The 16,708-nt window shown below is 39.2% G+C and overlaps 1 protein-coding gene across 6 annotated transcripts in view; it reads right to left on the bottom strand.

Annotated features, from left to right (window-relative positions):
* The window catches only part of ints1 (integrator complex subunit 1), a 31,128-nt gene that overhangs the window by 12,960 nt on the left and 1,460 nt on the right, over positions 1-16,708 (bottom strand). For 2 of the 6 annotated variants that reach the window (XM_084092085.1, XM_084092086.1), the window contains exons 5-37: positions 15,404-15,600; positions 15,181-15,318; positions 14,943-15,102; positions 14,757-14,862; positions 13,304-13,490; positions 13,065-13,210; positions 12,490-12,631; positions 12,091-12,267; positions 11,884-11,992; positions 11,585-11,635; positions 10,984-11,104; positions 10,528-10,605; positions 10,281-10,438; positions 10,057-10,192; positions 9,735-9,826; positions 9,589-9,649; positions 8,936-9,133; positions 8,728-8,857; positions 8,473-8,652; positions 8,167-8,316; positions 7,907-8,086; positions 7,718-7,822; positions 7,474-7,641; positions 7,279-7,390; positions 7,038-7,196; positions 6,073-6,219; positions 5,884-5,982; positions 5,663-5,787; positions 3,860-4,114; positions 3,608-3,767; positions 3,334-3,465; positions 1,758-1,938; positions 413-536 (exon numbers count right to left, since the gene is read on the bottom strand). In XM_084092085.1, coding sequence (XP_083948211.1) covers positions 413-536; positions 1,758-1,938; positions 3,334-3,465; positions 3,608-3,767; positions 3,860-4,114; positions 5,663-5,787; positions 5,884-5,982; positions 6,073-6,219; positions 7,038-7,196; positions 7,279-7,390; positions 7,474-7,641; positions 7,718-7,822; positions 7,907-8,086; positions 8,167-8,316; positions 8,473-8,652; positions 8,728-8,857; positions 8,936-9,133; positions 9,589-9,649; positions 9,735-9,826; positions 10,057-10,192; positions 10,281-10,438; positions 10,528-10,605; positions 10,984-11,104; positions 11,585-11,635; positions 11,884-11,992; positions 12,091-12,267; positions 12,490-12,631; positions 13,065-13,210; positions 13,304-13,490; positions 14,757-14,862; positions 14,943-15,102; positions 15,181-15,318; positions 15,404-15,600 — 4,664 coding nt within the window. The remainder of the gene's footprint in view (positions 1-412; positions 537-1,757; positions 1,939-3,333; positions 3,466-3,607; positions 3,768-3,859; positions 4,115-5,662; positions 5,788-5,883; positions 5,983-6,072; positions 6,220-7,037; positions 7,197-7,278; positions 7,391-7,473; positions 7,642-7,717; positions 7,823-7,906; positions 8,087-8,166; positions 8,317-8,472; positions 8,653-8,727; positions 8,858-8,935; positions 9,134-9,588; positions 9,650-9,734; positions 9,827-10,056; positions 10,193-10,280; positions 10,439-10,527; positions 10,606-10,983; positions 11,105-11,584; positions 11,636-11,883; positions 11,993-12,090; positions 12,268-12,489; positions 12,632-13,064; positions 13,211-13,303; positions 13,491-14,756; positions 14,863-14,942; positions 15,103-15,180; positions 15,319-15,403; positions 15,601-16,708) is intronic. The other 4 variants (XM_084092087.1, XM_084092088.1, XM_084092089.1 and 1 more) reach the window with 2 other exon arrangements.

Here is a 16,708-nt window from a genome sequence, read left to right as displayed (position 1 = left end):
AGTTTTAAACATGTTTAAGCAATTTAAATAAACCGAAAAGTACTGTGCAATTGTACTCAAACTTAAATATTAATATGTAAATTTATAAAGTAATGCATTATTTTAATAAAAAGTAATCTGATTACATAAAGTGCATTACTTGTAATGCGTTACCCTAACAATGCTTATGAGTGAATGAATAAACTACTTGTGCCATAAAACATTGAAACCATTTATGCAATTGAACTAGCCTGTATTTCATATTTACGAAAAAAAGAGGAATATTAGCTGTACGCTGCTTATTTTTTTATCTCTCTCTCTAACAAGGAGGAAGACGTTTACATGTTTTACGTGTCATTTGCACCCTCACATGTACACATTTAAATCTGTAGCCACACCCACATGATCAGTTTAGAGAGAGAAACTATTTTACCTTGTTTTGAGCAAAAAGCAGCTTCTGCTGAAGATCCGAGCACACAGAGGTCACCTCTGGGTCGAGCAACTCCAGCCAGTCCACCAACAGCCCTGAACACGAGCCAGGCTTCTTTGACTCAGTCCTGCCAGGGAGGACACACACAACCGTCATCAACCCAGAAAATACACAGTGTTTCTGGCAAATAAATAATACACTAATTAAGTCAGTGATTCCAAACCACTGGCATGTGTACTACCACTTAAAAGTTTGCGTCTGGTAAGATCTTTTCTTTATGTAAAGAAGTCTCTTATGCTCACCAAGAATGCATTTATTTGATAAAAAAAACAGAAAAAAACAGTAATATTGTTAAAATATTATTACAATTTAAAATAACTTTTCTATTTGAATATAATTTAAAATTTAATTTATTCATGTGATGTCAAAGCTGAATTGTCAGCATCATTACTCCAGTTTTCAGTGTCACATGATCCTTCAGAAATCATTCTAATAGGCTGATTTGATGCTCAAGAAACATTTCGTATTATTATCAATGCTAAAAACAGTTGTGCTGCTTTATATTTTTGTGGCAACCCTGATACACTACCGTTCAAAAGTTTGGGTTAAGTAAGATTTACAAAAAAATAAAATAAATAAATCATACTTTTATTCAGCAAGGATGCACTAAATTGATCAAGTGCCAGTAAGGACATTTATGCTTTATATATTTCAATTTCACATAAATGCAGTTCTTTTGAACTTTAAGAATGTGTCACTGTTTCCACAAAAATATTAAGTAGCAAAAACAGTTTTCAAAATTGATAATAACAATAAAAACCATCATTAATATTTGAGCATCAATAATACTTGAGCACCAAATCAGCCTATTAGAATAGAATAGAGATTTTCAAATATTTTTAAATAGAAAATAGCTCTTTTAAATTGCAGTAATATTTCACAATATTACTGTTTACAGTTTTGTTGATAAAATAAATTCAGCCTTGCTGAGCATAAAAGGCTTTTTTCAAAAAAGGTGATCATAATAATGGTGATTTTTCCAGTATAATATGGGTAAAAAGGAAGACATTTCCGGTTTGCTGTTGATGAAGGGGTACTTGAGTCTTTACAAAAGCCAAAAAAAGTTGTGAAACACTAGTTTACATCATAGAGTCACACTGTGTATGATGCAGATGTGGTCTCACTGTGACTTACTATGGTAACTTTGGCTGTTCGACAGGGATATATAAAAAAAAAATGTTAACCCAATTTTACTGTGTGTTCCTTCCCCACCTAGAAACAGTATCCCCAGCATACAAGGAAGGAAATCTGTGATGAGGCAGCGTAGAGTGACTCATGGTGCGCTTACATTTTGGAATCCACCTCTATTTTCACCCCTCGTTCCTCTGTTTCCTGTAACAACAGAGAGATCACCATGGCAACGGGACCCGCTGTGTTTCCTGGGGTCCCATTCTCCGTACCGATGGTCATAAGCAGGGATAACAGCTCCTCTAGATATGGAGACTTCACCTCCATGAGGCCCTGCAACACTAAGGCACACAAGGTTTTTGTTTTATAATATCAGCACTCTTGTGAAACACACATGAAAAACAACCCATCGCAGCCAATCCCACATCGCAAAAATGAGAACTACCACATGCTTTGCTTCTAAGTAACCCTGCGTCTCTAGAACTCCAGCCCCACCACACTAACTTTCATGAGGAAGTATTTCAAAAGTACACCCTGGCCTTTGGAGCCGTCGGGACGTAAACAAGCCCTGGAGTGGATGTGTGGCCCTGTGTGAGGTTGTTTTTGTTTTGGTGAGGTTTCAGAGCAGAATGTTAAAATCATAAAAGAAACATTAAGGACAGCGTGAGTGATGATGCTGGTGCATGAGTCAAACGCTGCCCTCCGGAGAGACTGACTAATGCTGGCAACCACTCCAACACCAACACACAGAAACTTCACTGCCTCTGTAGAGCTGACTTACCCTTCGGTCCTCGCCTGTTAGCCTTACGTTTGCCACAAACCAGTTCAAAAATATTTTCCAAAGCATTGCTATTAGAGCACACTACGTAGTTCCCAGAGGAGCTATAATGAAAGTTAATAACATCATACAGAGATAAGTGCTGTGTAATGTAGGCCGCACAAAACATTCAAGGGATTATATCATATTTTCCCCCCCTGATGTCCACTTATGTTCCTAAAGTTTTTCTGGCCCACAAACAGTCATGATTTAGTTTCTTAAGACCATTTTACACACTCTAACTCTTAGGCCTGTTTCACACCTATCGCATGAGGCAGTAAGTCACGCTGCAATGAAACTAGGCAGTTGACGCATATGTTTAAGAACTTATTTATAATAAATGTTGTGTAAATGCTTAAAGGTATACTTCAAATGAAATTGAAAAACAAACTGGTGCAATGTCATTTGGAACAAAAACAGGCTAAAACAAAGTTAGTTTGATGCTCGTTTCGGGAAAATTCTAGGGTGGTAAACACCTTCGAACTACCATTGGTCTGTGGCGATGATATAATAGATAGGTGTGGCTCTGAGGCTTTGCCTTGCTCAACGTGGAATCTTCTCCGGTTAATTTCTTCTGTTCAGTCCACTGAGGTCAGAATCTGAACTCTCCCTCATTTAGCCTTCAGTTCTTCAGATATTTAGAAATAATAACATCTAATCTACTTCCTCTGAACACCAAAAACTCTTTGTAAATGTGGACAGTCATATGTTCATGTATTCAGTTTGGAAAGAGTAGTTTTGGCAGCTTAGTTTCAATAAATGCACTTCTTGGATTTGGGAGGAAGCTGTGATTTCTAAACATTTTAGTACGTTTTCACAGTACAATGAACTCTCTAATTTTAAAAGATCACAGAAAATTTGATTAATTGTGATATGACCCTTTAAGTGAGTAGCGGAGGACCCTGAACAGCTTAAATACCTTTTCGTATAAGTTCAGGTTCAGCGTTGCATTTTTCTCCAGCTCTCAGAGAGGCAATAATGCCCCTCACTGCCACTTCAGAGTCTCGTCTGTACGCCAGTGATTCAGCCAAGTGCAGAAAGCCTGTACGAACTGATAACACAGGACACAGTCAACACCACTATCAAATTACTGTATTTTCTGACCTGATACAGCTAGTTCAGTTGTCAGTTTGAATATGTGCTTGCAAATGTGACCTGCAACAGCCTAAAATTCAGGAATAGGAGTGACTCACCATCTGTGATGCGATGTTTGTGAGAGTACTGAGCTGCCAGAGATTTCAGCAGGCTGTGGAGTGGCCCCGTCTCTACCGCGGAGTTCTCCAACCACGTCAACATCTGCACAACGGCGTTGAAGAACAGCGATGAGAAGCCAACGTCTTGAGACACCAACCGCTAGAGGAGAAAAAGAGAAGTAGACAGAGTGAGCAAGCAAAAGGAAGCACCAGTGAGGATAGTGAATATGCAGGTATGAGTAAGTCAGGTGCCTGGTAAAGATGGAGTTGGCGCAGTAGAGGGCAGGAGATCGTATGGCTGTGGTGCATTGCCATGACCAGGGCTCCAGCGTGAGTGGAGTTTAGAAGGGCTGCTAAGGCTTGTAGGAGTCGTCCGGCAGCGCCACTCTGCTGGATGTGACCCTGCCGTGCCCGCAGAACCTCCTGGGCCAGGGTCTGCTGCAGAGATAATGACAATGGTCGGACCGGGGTCGGAGGCCAGCGAGGATCCACCTTCAGAGGGAAGAGCTAGACGGGGAAAGAGAATCGTCATCACAGTCAAGTCAAGTAATAAAGATCTAAACTGATATTCATCACTGGAGTCGAATTAATGAAGAACAGGATCGTCTATGTGATTAAAATGTCTCAATCTGGGATTTTTCAGTGACACTGTCAGTGAGGGGTCGTGCCATGCAGAGTCTAAAGGGCCCAATATACTTCAAGTCAAATCAAAGACTGAATGGGTGTGACATCACTTTGAACAAAATCTGTCCAAAACAAAGGCATTTTAGAGTTTGTTTAGGTGATTCAAACAGCTTGGCTTCCAGAAAACTTCACAAACCAATGAAGTTTGTTCTTGTATGTGCGGCTGAGCTTCCGTTTATCATATTTGAGTGCTCTATGTATGTGCACTGATCAATGTTTATTTATGAATAAAAGTCAAAATTAAATCTCTTCATCATATAAAGCAACCGTGTCTCTTCAGAAGACTCGGATTAAACAGCTCAATTCATATGGATTACATTTAGAATGTCTTTATGTACTTTTTAAAGCATAACATTTTGAGTGGAATGGACTTTCAATGGAGGGACAGAAATCTCTCAGGTTTCATTCAAATATTATTTGTGTTCTGAAGATGAACGAAAGTCTTTTGGCTTTTTAAAACAGATTCAGTATTTCTTAAACATTTGACAGTTTTAATCACAATCCAATAATGATATTGTGATGTATTATAACACCTTCACATACTATTGGAAATTGCCTAATACTTCCCACTTCTGAAGTTGTAATTACGAGCTTGTCGCATTCAAGTGTTTTGATGTCAGAAAAAAAAAAACGGGAATCATGGAGGACACCAGGCTTATACTTGCCTTATTGGGGAACTCGTATTAAAGAAATGATTTTTAGCATCCCATTCATTGACTATATAACAATATAAAAATTCACCCTGCTATCTAGTCAGCTTGCTGACTATTCTGGAATTTCAATTTTCGATTCGAGGCTATTTTCGCTGCGTATAAACCATACAATATGCTTCAAATGATTTTGCATATATGTAAATATGCACTACTTAAACGACAAGACAAGGTGATGTAGCTGTTGTGGAAAAAAACTAATAAAGAATACCATTCACAGCAGCAATCGTTCTCCCCTCCGCCGTGTTCAAAGTTTATGGCACGCCCAACTCGGAAACTCGGTTATCAAAATTATCTCTGAGTTTCCCAGTAGTAAATACGACTTGAGAGGGCTTATATGTCCAATTCTCTACTAGGAAACTCATATTTACGATAATTCCGATCGCATGGGAAGGCAGCATTAAACCATCAACAAAATCTAGATTCATCTAAAGAAATCTACATCATGTTATGAGGTAGTTGGGCAATACTTATCCTTAGTGACCCGGAAATTGGCGAAAGAAAGGGAAAATGTGAACAGGACCGACTGCGTTGCGTGCTGGACTAAGACTGACCATGTCAGATTATCATATTATTATTAATAACATGGTAGAATGAAATCTTGGCAGGAGAAAAAACCCTCTAAAAAGCAGCATAAGTAGTTCAAAGTTAGGTGTCATACCTGTAGTAGGATCCCAGTGAGATCATCCTCTGGGCCGATCGCTGGCACCTGACTAACTGCTCTCATCTTTACAGAGCCATGGGGCGTTTCAACGGTAACCTTAGCCCTGTTCACCTCTGAGCTGTCTGTAACACATCAGATTAGCAAAGGAGTCAAATGAGAAAAACGGCACCATAATTCCCTGCTGTCTTAACCCTTGGTGTAAGGCATTCGATCCTGACCTCTGCGTGATGGAATTGAAGCACTGAGCAAACTGTGAAACGTGTGTCCTCCCGTGGCTCCTCTCTCATGCTGGACTTCTACTAGATGAGCCATGTAGTCTAACAGATAAAAGACATCCATGATGTTAGCATCATTTCACACACACTGAATGCTGGGAGAACAGAGTACACCAAATGAAAGATCCTCACTCTTGTCCATGATGTTCTGCTCCAGTGTCTGGGGATCATGGGACACGGCCTGGTCCAGATACTGCAGCAGTTTGCTCATGCTGGAGACGGGGATCCCGAACGACTGGACGAACAACAGCAGCTGCGTGGGCTCCAGATCCTGTAGGGCTGCAAATGACAGAGAAACCCATTCAAACCTTCGGGGTGTGACGTCGGGGTTTAAAAGATACTTAATATTCAGTAATATTATTGATTTGACTGCACTGAACTGAGCTGAATAATGACACTTATATGAACTCAAGACTAAACTGAATAGAGATGAATAATGATACTATTGTCTTTTCAGAGCTGCTCATAGCTGAAATTTAATTTGTCTCAAATTTGATGAAGTTTGCATCACTGATTCTGTTATTTTACTGATTATTAATGTGAAGCTCCTTTGAAAATCTGTATTGTATAAAGTGCTATAGAAATAAAGCTATACGACTGTTCAAAAGTTTGGGGTCAATAAGATTTTCTTTGACAGAAAGTAATACTTTTATTCAGCAAAGATTCATTAATTTGATCAAAAGTGACAGTAAAGACATTTGTAATGTTGCAAAAGATTTCTATTTCAAATTTCATTTTATTTTTTTACTTTCCATTCATCAAAGAATCTATTCACAAAAATATTAAGCAGCACAACATTAATAATAATTAGAAATGTTTCTTGAGCAGCAAATCATCATATAAGACAGTGTGACACTGAAGACTGGAGTAATGATGCTGAAAATTCAGCTTTGCAGCACAGGAATAAATTACATTTTAAAATATACTAAATATATTAAAATATTATAACAACACTATATATTATCCACATTGTAATAATATTTCATAATATTATTGTTTTTACTGTATTTTTAATCAAATAAATGCTACCTTGGCATTTCCTTAGTATCAAATTTGGTATTTTGAAATCCGTATTCCTAAATACAAGATATCTATACCTGCATCAACCAATCGGGCGACCTCAGAACGGATCATTCGTAATTTCAGCCAATCTGGCAAAAGAAGGGCCTCCTCAGACGTGTCAACCAGGAATGCAGTAGGAAGGGGCTTTTTATCAGGAAACCAGATATCCAGCAGTATATAGAACTCACTTTCCCCTAAAAAACACAATCACAGTAGCTGTTCCTCCAATTACAGGCAGAATCAATCCCCACACACTGCAACAGAGGAGACACTCACCTTTGGGAGGTCCCAGTGTGAGCAGGATGACCATAGCATGGACTACCAGAATGTGCATGGTGGCTGTTTCTCCTGTGGTCCATCGCAGGAACACTTGATCCTGAGACTCTGACTGTGATGTTTAAAATTTGGTCTTTAATCATGTGAACAAGCAAGCAGTAATTTGAATTTCCAGTTCAGTTAATCGTTCCTTACCCAGCTGTAGAGGTCCTCTCCCTCTTTTGTCTTCCTCATACGACGGATGTAGGCAGAGAAGATGGTAATCAGAGCGGAGAGAACGGCGTCAGACTCAGGTCTGCAGGAGTGCTTGGAGAACAGGCAGTTCATTATAGTGGAGCGTTCCACTATCAGGCGAGCTACATCCTGAGAAGAGGAGAGACGAAACAGGTTAGACTAGAGCTTTTCTCAGACAGATAAAATGCTGTAGGTTTAGACTAACCAAGGCCAGGTCATTGTGGAGGGACTGCTCCTCCACTGGTGCATGCTGGGATAGGTAAATCAGGTATGCACTGATGGTTTGAGGATCGGTCTCCATGTGAATGGCCTGACAAAAACAGGAAAACCACACAAACATAAGCTGATCAAGTTACCGATATTGATATTCTTGTAACTGTGTAGGTAGACTGACCTGCTGTAAGGCGCTGGCCGTCAAGCCTCTCACGCTGTCAAACAGAGGCAGTTTGGGGAGGTCCTGAAGGAGCCACTGGTAGCCTGGCAATAACTCTGCATCTCCGGAGTCCTCCTCCATGAGCTGATCCCTCTCCTCTCCATCTCTTAATCCTCCCTCCGTCAGCACCAGAGACAAACCCTGACACACATCACAATCAACAATCTTATTAAAGCGTCTAAATGAACCAAGCACTGGTGGATGGTTAATTAAGTCCGCACCTTCATGGCCAGCACTCTAGAGGCCACCTGAGAAGAACTGAGACGGCGCAGGAAGTAGTCCAAGACCTCGCATGTGGTCTGTTCGTCAGCCTTAGGACCCAGCAGAAGGTCCTGCAGCCGCCCAAGAAGCTGCCTCTGTTTCTGCTGCCTCTGATGGGAAAGATGAGGAGGGGAAAATACAGTGAAAATGATAATATTGGTTTAAGACAACATTACAAGATGACTTCAGGGGGAAAAAAGTATAGGGAAATAAAATATGGCCCCTTGAGAAGACAACAGACATGTGAGATCGAGACTGAGCTTTACCTGTCTTTTCTTCGCTCTCTGCTCTTTGCTCTCTCCTTCTTCCTCATCATCAATGGAAGATGCGTCATCAGCGGCATCGTGGAGGAGGAATTCGCACAGGCACTGAACGGGCAGCACATCCAACGACCCTTCACTAGACTGGACGAGATCAGCCAGCCACGGCATAGACTGAGAGGAGGCCTGGACAGAGGGAAATATGAAATTTAGCGAGTCCCTTAAACATGGCTCTTAAGAACAGCATAGGAAAGTGTTTACTTGTCTCTGGATGATATTGAGCAGGAAGTCAGGGTTGCGGCTGCGGCAGAGCAAATGGCCCAGGCGCAACGACTGGTTCAGAGTCTTCACTTGATCCAGGACAAGAGGAGGTGGCCTACGTGGGGGTCCCCTAAGTGAACCAAAGACAGGGTCAGTTTCTTTAAAAACACACTGGATTATTAATGCAGTGACAAACGGGAAGTCATACTTGGGGTCCAGGCTGGTGAGCTGGGACAGCAGAAGGCTGTTGTTCTCTGTTATGGTCTGCTTGGTGGAGGCGGCTGCCAGGTGGCTCTCAAAGGCCAGGATCTCCTGCCGCTCCTTCTGAGAGATCTGCAGCTCTCGATTGATCATTTCTGTTTTGGTCTCCTCGTCGGCCACCGTGCACGGAGGGTAGGAGTAGTTACTGAGAAGAGAGCAAAAGAAAGCGTCAAGTGCTGAAATATCCATAAAACCACATTTCCACACAATATGCAGATTAGGGCTGTCACGATATGATATCGCGATTATCGCATCCAAAATAAAAGTTTGTATTTTCATAATAAATGTGTGTGTACTGTGTATAATTATTTTGTATATTTAAATACACATACGTGCATGTATATATTTAAAAATATTTATATTTAAAATGTTATTTAGATATACAATATTTATATTTATATAATATAAATTATATATAAATCTATAAACAGTATATACATGCAAATATTTCTTAAATATATACAAGCATGTGTGTGTATTTATATATATAAAATAATTATACACAGTACACACACACATTTATTATGTAAATACAAACTTTTATTTTGGACGCGATAATCGTGATATCATATCGTGACAGCCCTAATGCAGAACACTTACTTTGTCATAACCATCTCCATGAGCATTTTCAGACTGGGGTAACCATCCCACGCTGCCAAACCTGAAACCGTCAGTGACAGCGATGTAATGGCGTTCTAATGAGATGTTATTATAAAATGCAAGTATTGCATCATATCTGGCCTCACCGATTTTCTGTGGGTTGAATGCTGCGACCACAAGCAGCAGGAGCCAGGCCTTCCAGTAAAGAGTTGATATGGCCAGATTAGGAGGTTGATACCTAAAACGGAACATTTAATAAAGTATTTCACCTCTCAGATGAATAAACAGACCACAAACAGAGCAACAGATTCCAGGAGCGGACAGACCACAGTGTAGCTTTAACCTCAATGCAAATAATCCATGACACCCAATAATTATCTGGCAATATAAAGCTGATGAATCACTGCCTAATAAAACAGAAGTGAAAAAACAGCAGGGAATAAACTCGGTGAAGGGTAAAAGTCGTACCCTGCAGGAAGTTGGATGTTCTCTGGGTGATGGTAGGTGCAAAGGTTCAGCACAGCATCAATGAGCTGGATCCTCTCGACTCGCAACACATCCAAGTCTACAGATGATGATGTAGGAAGACAAACAATCTCGCCAGCTTTAAAAACAGACCAGATCACTACTAAAAAGGTCTGAGCTATGCGTGTACTGTACCAACATTCCTCTAACCAGAAGCATCGTCTTACCATCAGACTGAACTCCTGCAGCTCTCTTCACCAGGTGATCGGCCAGCTCCATGGCGTCAGCAGGGCCCAGGGGCAAATCACGAGAGAGACCGATCACCAAGATGCGCATCAGTGTGTCCTCCAGCAGAGGAACCTCAGAGCACAGCCGGAGAAAGAAACTAACAAACAGGAGAAATGCTTTAGCATCTATTAAAAAACGGACAAAAAAAAACACTCTTTCTGTGATGAATCAGAGATGATATCTCACTTTCTGTCACTCTCAGGTGGCCAGTTGTCCCATTTATAATAGGTCTCAGGCTGCTCTGTGAAAAGCACCTTGTGAAGACTGTTGAAACACAACAAAACAATCAGCAAAATAACAATCTACTGTAGGCAAAGGTGTTTGCAAAGTCTTACAAGCAGCGTTACAAGTGACAGTTTAATTTAAAGGTTCCAATGAGGGTGTTAAATGGTCATGAAATATTAAATAAATTATGTTCTAGGTGCAAAAAACTTGACTCACACTTTAAAGTGGTCATGACATGAGAATATAAGACAAATTTGACCATTAAAACATCCTGCAAGTTTCATAGCTTAAAATGTCCTTCTCATTATAAACAAAGCATTTATTTAATCAAGCTCCAAAAACTTTTTATTTATTTATTACTTACATATTGTATCTATAACAATAACAAAACTAGTCCTACATCCCTCTTATCCATACCAGTGCACATAGTCTTTAGCTCCCACTTTACTGATGGTGGGAACCACGGAGTGTAGCCACCACACAGCATCTCTCTGGATGGCAGCGATCTGGTTCTGAAAGGACCTCAGTGCTTCCAAATCTGAAATACAGACACATTCGCAACCTCATTATCATAAAAAAAAAAAGAGTTTTGAATGTTGGGGTCTGTTTACACCTGGTCACTTCCGATCATGAAAAGACCAGGTGTAAATGCCCTCCGAAACTCTTCCGAGACAGATTTAAACACGATCACTCAAACCACTTCAGGAGGGGGTCTGAGGCCAATTCCAAACCAAACTGGACAAGTGTAAATGCATCTGGTTGTTGAAACCACATATGTAAACTTTACTCCTCCCAAAATGTAAAAAAAATAAATAAACGTGTGAGAGCGTGTTATAGGATATATGACATGTTATAGCCAGATATGACAGCACTACTGCAGCACGCACTGCCGCAGATGAGTAGCTGAGTATATCTTCAGCAAGCCAACGCGCAAACTGTAGCAAATAAAACTGAAAGTAAGTCTTAGAGTTAGCACACAATCATCTTCATTAAAAGTAGTGAGACAAAATGATCTTACCGGTGCTGATGCCGCTCTCTCTCCTATTGCGGCCTTTGGTCTTGAAATTAGCTGATGATAAATAAAATGCAGCTCATATTCGTTGCTTTCATTGACGTGAACTCCGTTAAATTTGCATATAGCGCGGGAATTGAAGATCGGATAAATATATTCGTTTTTCGGAGACACACTTATGTGGCCAAGTGTAAATGGAACCATTTTAACAAATCAGATAGCTATCCGATCAGTAAAAACCCATGAAGTGATCAGGTGTAAACAGGCCCTTGGATATAAGGCACTAAGAGTATAAAACATCTTACTCTTCTTCTCTCCTTTGTCCCACGCAATGCCGGCCTCTTTGACCTGAGCCGTGATCCCCAACATCATGGACACCGTCAAGAGATCCGTCACTTGGATGACAAAACGCTCCTGAGATGGATAAAAAACAAATGATGCACAGGTAATACATCAAAACATATTTTCTTTTAAGAAACTACACATAATAAATACATCTATATAGTCCTCACTTTAAACTCCATGTCCACATAAGTGGCCTCTTTCCTCTCTTGCATGAGGCCTAAACAGAAGGACTGGAAGTTGATCTCATGTTTGGTCTGTTTAATGATTTCCCTAAGCAAAGCCCTTGATGCCCGCAGATAGTCATCCTTATTGGTCAGCAAGTCCTGGAACACCATTGCCAGAAACTAGGGACAAGACAAAACAACAGGGCTCAAAATAAATGTTATTAAACTTCTCGGGTCCATACTTCATGTTAATGCCACGACTGGAACACGTCAAAGTTTGATACTGAGAGTTAGGGATCTTGAATACAAGTATGAGCAATACTAACAGTTACAATCGCCTTAGAAAGCAACACTGAATACAGTTATTGTGTATGAAGCCAACAATGCTGTTTGAAAAGTCACCTTGGGTGCCTGCTCTGGGCTATGTTGCAGAACAGTATGGAGGACTTGCATATTGTTGGGATTTCTGGCATTTGACAACTCGTTAAAGATCACAAACTTCACCATGGTGCCCAGATTATCTCTGTGAGCATTTAGAAGTTCCCTGCAGAACATGAAAAATACAAAAAGGTACATAAAATCAAAAAAGCATTTAGACTTTACTTGGGGTGTAACGGTACATGTACTCATACTGATTATTTTTGGTGCAGTACGCATGTGTACCGAACGAATACAGTGTTGTTTTAACCACTGCATGTGAGGAACTTCTCTGTGTGCGGAAAGTAATTTAAAACCCAAGAGATTCCCCCCTAGGATGGGACAATATCATTTGTATCAATATACTTTGATGTTGCAAACACATCTGAAAAAATAACAAAAGACACATAGTGAGCTGCTATTGGAGAAGTGCATGATCCAAGTACATATGTACCGAACCATCATTAGTGTGTACCTTCACACCCCTAGAATTTAAATTACTAACTTATAATTTTGTGGAGAATAACCCAAGAGTTCAGGTTTGAAGGTGTAATGCAGACCTGACACACAGCATGTAGTGGTTGAGGAGAACTTTAGGTTTGAGGCGGATCTTGATAAGGTTCGAGATGACCTCCATGTCGTCTGAGCCGTGTGTATTACAGTTCATGCACAGAGACATGAGAAGATCCTGTGCTGGCCGAGTCAGCTGGAAAAGCATCAAATAAGAACAAACCTTTAGATATGTGGTTTCACACTCTCAGACAAAGACACTTCCTCTCTTTTGTCCACCTTGTTGTACCTTGGGATTCTGTAACCACATCTCGAGTCTCTGCACGGCCATCAGTCGGACCTCTTTATAACCACAGGTGGCCGTGAGAAGACGCAAAAGGTTCCTGGACACATTGTCCATGGGCTGGCGACGGTTCAGCTGGTCCCTCAAAACATCCAACACGTACTCCTCCACACTTTCAGCCAGCTCTTCGTACCTGGAGGCAAAGCAGATAATGGTTACACACATCCAATGTTCCAAGTTACAGATTTGTCATTTTTATTTTTTTACAATATGTAAATACCTGTGCATATTGCAGTCATAATTACAAAATTTCAGTACCAGTGAAAATTCATAAAACCAATTTCCAATATCACAGAAAAAATTAATAGGCTACTTAAAGACACTAATTTATATGTAAAATTATGTCTTCTGCGAAATATTTAACAAAATATTTATACAACATATTAGTTACATATACACTACTGTTTAAAAGTTTTGGAAAATTAAATCTTATCCAGTCCTGCATTTATTTTAAGAAAAATACCGTAAAACAGTAATGTTGTGAAATGTTATTTAAATTTCAAATAGCTTTTTTTATACATATTTTAAAATGTAATTTATTCCTGTGATGCAAAGCTGAATTTTCTACAGTCTTCATGTGTCACATGTATGGAGCTAGAATTGTGTCTTTATTACATGCGAGAAAATAAATGATCTGAGAGAAAAAAAAAGTTTGAGAGAAAAAGTTCACACACTGATAGCAAAAAAGCATTTCATGAGAGAAAAAAGAATATTTGAGAGAAAAAGTTTTCATACCAATAGCAAAAAATAATAATATTTGAGACTAAAAAAAGTTTTGAGAGAAAGTATTTTCTCATAGAACATAAAAAATATACATTTTTAAATTATTTCTGAGAAAAAAAAATCTCTCTCAAAATACTTTGAAAAAAACTCAAATATATACCAGTGTGAAAACTTTTTCTCTCAAATATTATTTTTTTCTCTCATGAAATGCTTTTTTGCTATCAGTGTGATAACTTTTTCTCTCAAACTTTTTTTTTCTCTCAGATAATTTTTTTTCTCGCATGTAATAAAGACACAATTCTAGCTCCATACACAACATGATCCTTTGGAAATAATTATAATATGACGATTTGATGCTCAAGAAACATTTCTAATTATTATCAATGATGAAAACGTTTCTGTGGAAATGTCTATTTTTTTCAGGACTCTTTGATGAATAGAAAGTTTAAAAGAACACCGTTTATCGATGTAAAAGTATTTACTGTTAATTTATCAATTTAATGAATCATTGCTGAATAAATGGATTCTTACCAATCCCAAACTTTTGAAGTCAAAACAATGTAGCATTCTCAATTTAGTAAACATTACTTCAAGTTCTCAACATAATTATTCAGTGTAATGCAGTTCTTTATAATTAAAGACTACTACATTGTCTTGAGTATCTGTAGTTCCATACCTGGGCATGACCTGTCCATCATCCTCTGGACTGAGTTTCTCTTCAGCGATAAGAAGCTCAGTCTGACCTTCATCTTCATCTGGAGTGGAAGGATGAGGGCTGTTCCCTAAAACAGTATTTTTTAGAGTCAATTACACTATTTGTTACTAACCTACACATGACTGAATATAGTCTTGGACCACCAACCTGCACTGAGGTCGCCTCCTGACCGTCCTGTTTCCGTCTGGAGCAGCATACTCTTAGGAGGCATCTTTGTTGTGAAGGCAGTTTGGATGTTATCCACAAATGTTTTACAGTGCGAGCTGTCCACCCAGATCCTCTCACCGAGAGAGTCCTCAATGTAGACCTGGGGAACACCACAATGACAGCGTATCAGTACCATGATTACTGTGAGACAGGAAAGCTGGCCGGATTGACTGCTTACTTTGACAAATATCTCAGGCCAGTTTTCATCCTCCTCATAGGCGGCCATCAACAGGTTACAGGCCAGCACGGACACCAGGTTGTTCCCCTTGGCCTTAAAGTTAATTGAAGCATCACGGCGGAGCAAACTGCAGAGAGCCTGATCAAAGACGTTCAACACAATAAGTTACGTCACCAGCAGCAACTGTAAATTCCAGTACTATAGCACAGGAGATGAGATCTACCTCTATCACACCCTCTGTGGCAAACACATTGGGCTTGATTTTGGCCAGAAACATGAGGCTGAGGTACAGCGTCATGTCAGGCTTGGCTCTGTTCATCTTCAGCTGTTTGACAGCCCCGCAGAGCACACCCTCAATGCGGTCATCATTACCCTCTGCCTCCGCTGCCTCGATCTCATCCAGAAGAACGGCAGGCGACACTGAAAAACAAGCAATCACATGTTGTGTGAATTCACATTGCGTGTAAAATCAAGGTCTATGGAAATATGAACACTGGATTTGGAATACGGATGTCTAAAGTAGCGCATAAATACTACAATATTTACTGTAAAATGGTCAAAAGCACTTCAAACGGGTAAAAATGGCAGTCTCATTTATAATGCAATTAGTTGTGTTTTTGACCCACTTAAGTAGGACTGAAGTGCATCTTTATATGTAGTTTCATTATTACTTCTATTGTCTTTGAAATATGATTTAAGTGCAACAATGTCAAAAGTATACGCATTTAGGGTAAACTAAAACCTACTTTAATATTTTTTCTATTTAAACTTGAACTTGTTTTTAAATATATATCTAATTACACATTTGTAATGATGAAGTTAAATGTAATATCAAATAACACACTACAGTTAAAATTATAATCACGTACTTTACATCTGCTTTAGTTTGTTAATCAACACAAAGTGGACTAAAAGTTTGGAGATGTCCTGAATGTCCAGTTTGAATTAACATTACAAGGTCAAAAATTTACATTAGGATTAACTGGTCATAATAAGATCTATAAGATACATACAGAAAATAGGGTGAATTTGCATTTCATGTCGACTTCAAATATAATTAAGTGCAATTCTTTTTCAAAAGGGAATACTTGTTCCTCCTGTTACATAAGCACTTGTTCTATTGTATAATAATATTTGAAATATTTTATTGTTCTTTTACAAATGTTCTTTATTTTAGTTTACTTGTTTGTTTTAATTTTCGTTTTAAAGTTTGTGTTAATAATTACACTTTAGTTTTTTTTTTTTAAAGGGGTCCTATTATACCCTTTTACAAAGTCTTGATTTAGTTTTTGGGCTGTACTAGAACATGCTTTCATGCTTGTTCAAAAAACGCATTATTTTTCAAACATTTTACATTATTACAGCTCCTCTCTTCCCAGTCTGTCCTGAACTGCACCATTTCAGGAGAAGCTTTTATGCGTGGCCTGCATTGTGGTTCTGGAAGCTGTTCTTCGTAAAATATGCAGCACACAGATAAACGTTGGGGTTCTAATGTTCAGGAACAGCGTTTAAAATAAATGAACCACTC

This window comes from Abramis brama (genome assembly GCF_963993115.1).
Source record: "Abramis brama genome assembly, chromosome: 1".
Taxonomy (NCBI): domain Eukaryota; kingdom Metazoa; phylum Chordata; class Actinopteri; order Cypriniformes; family Leuciscidae; genus Abramis; species Abramis brama.
Note: the sequence above shows the minus strand (reverse complement) of the source record. Positions and strands in the feature narration are given on the sequence as shown.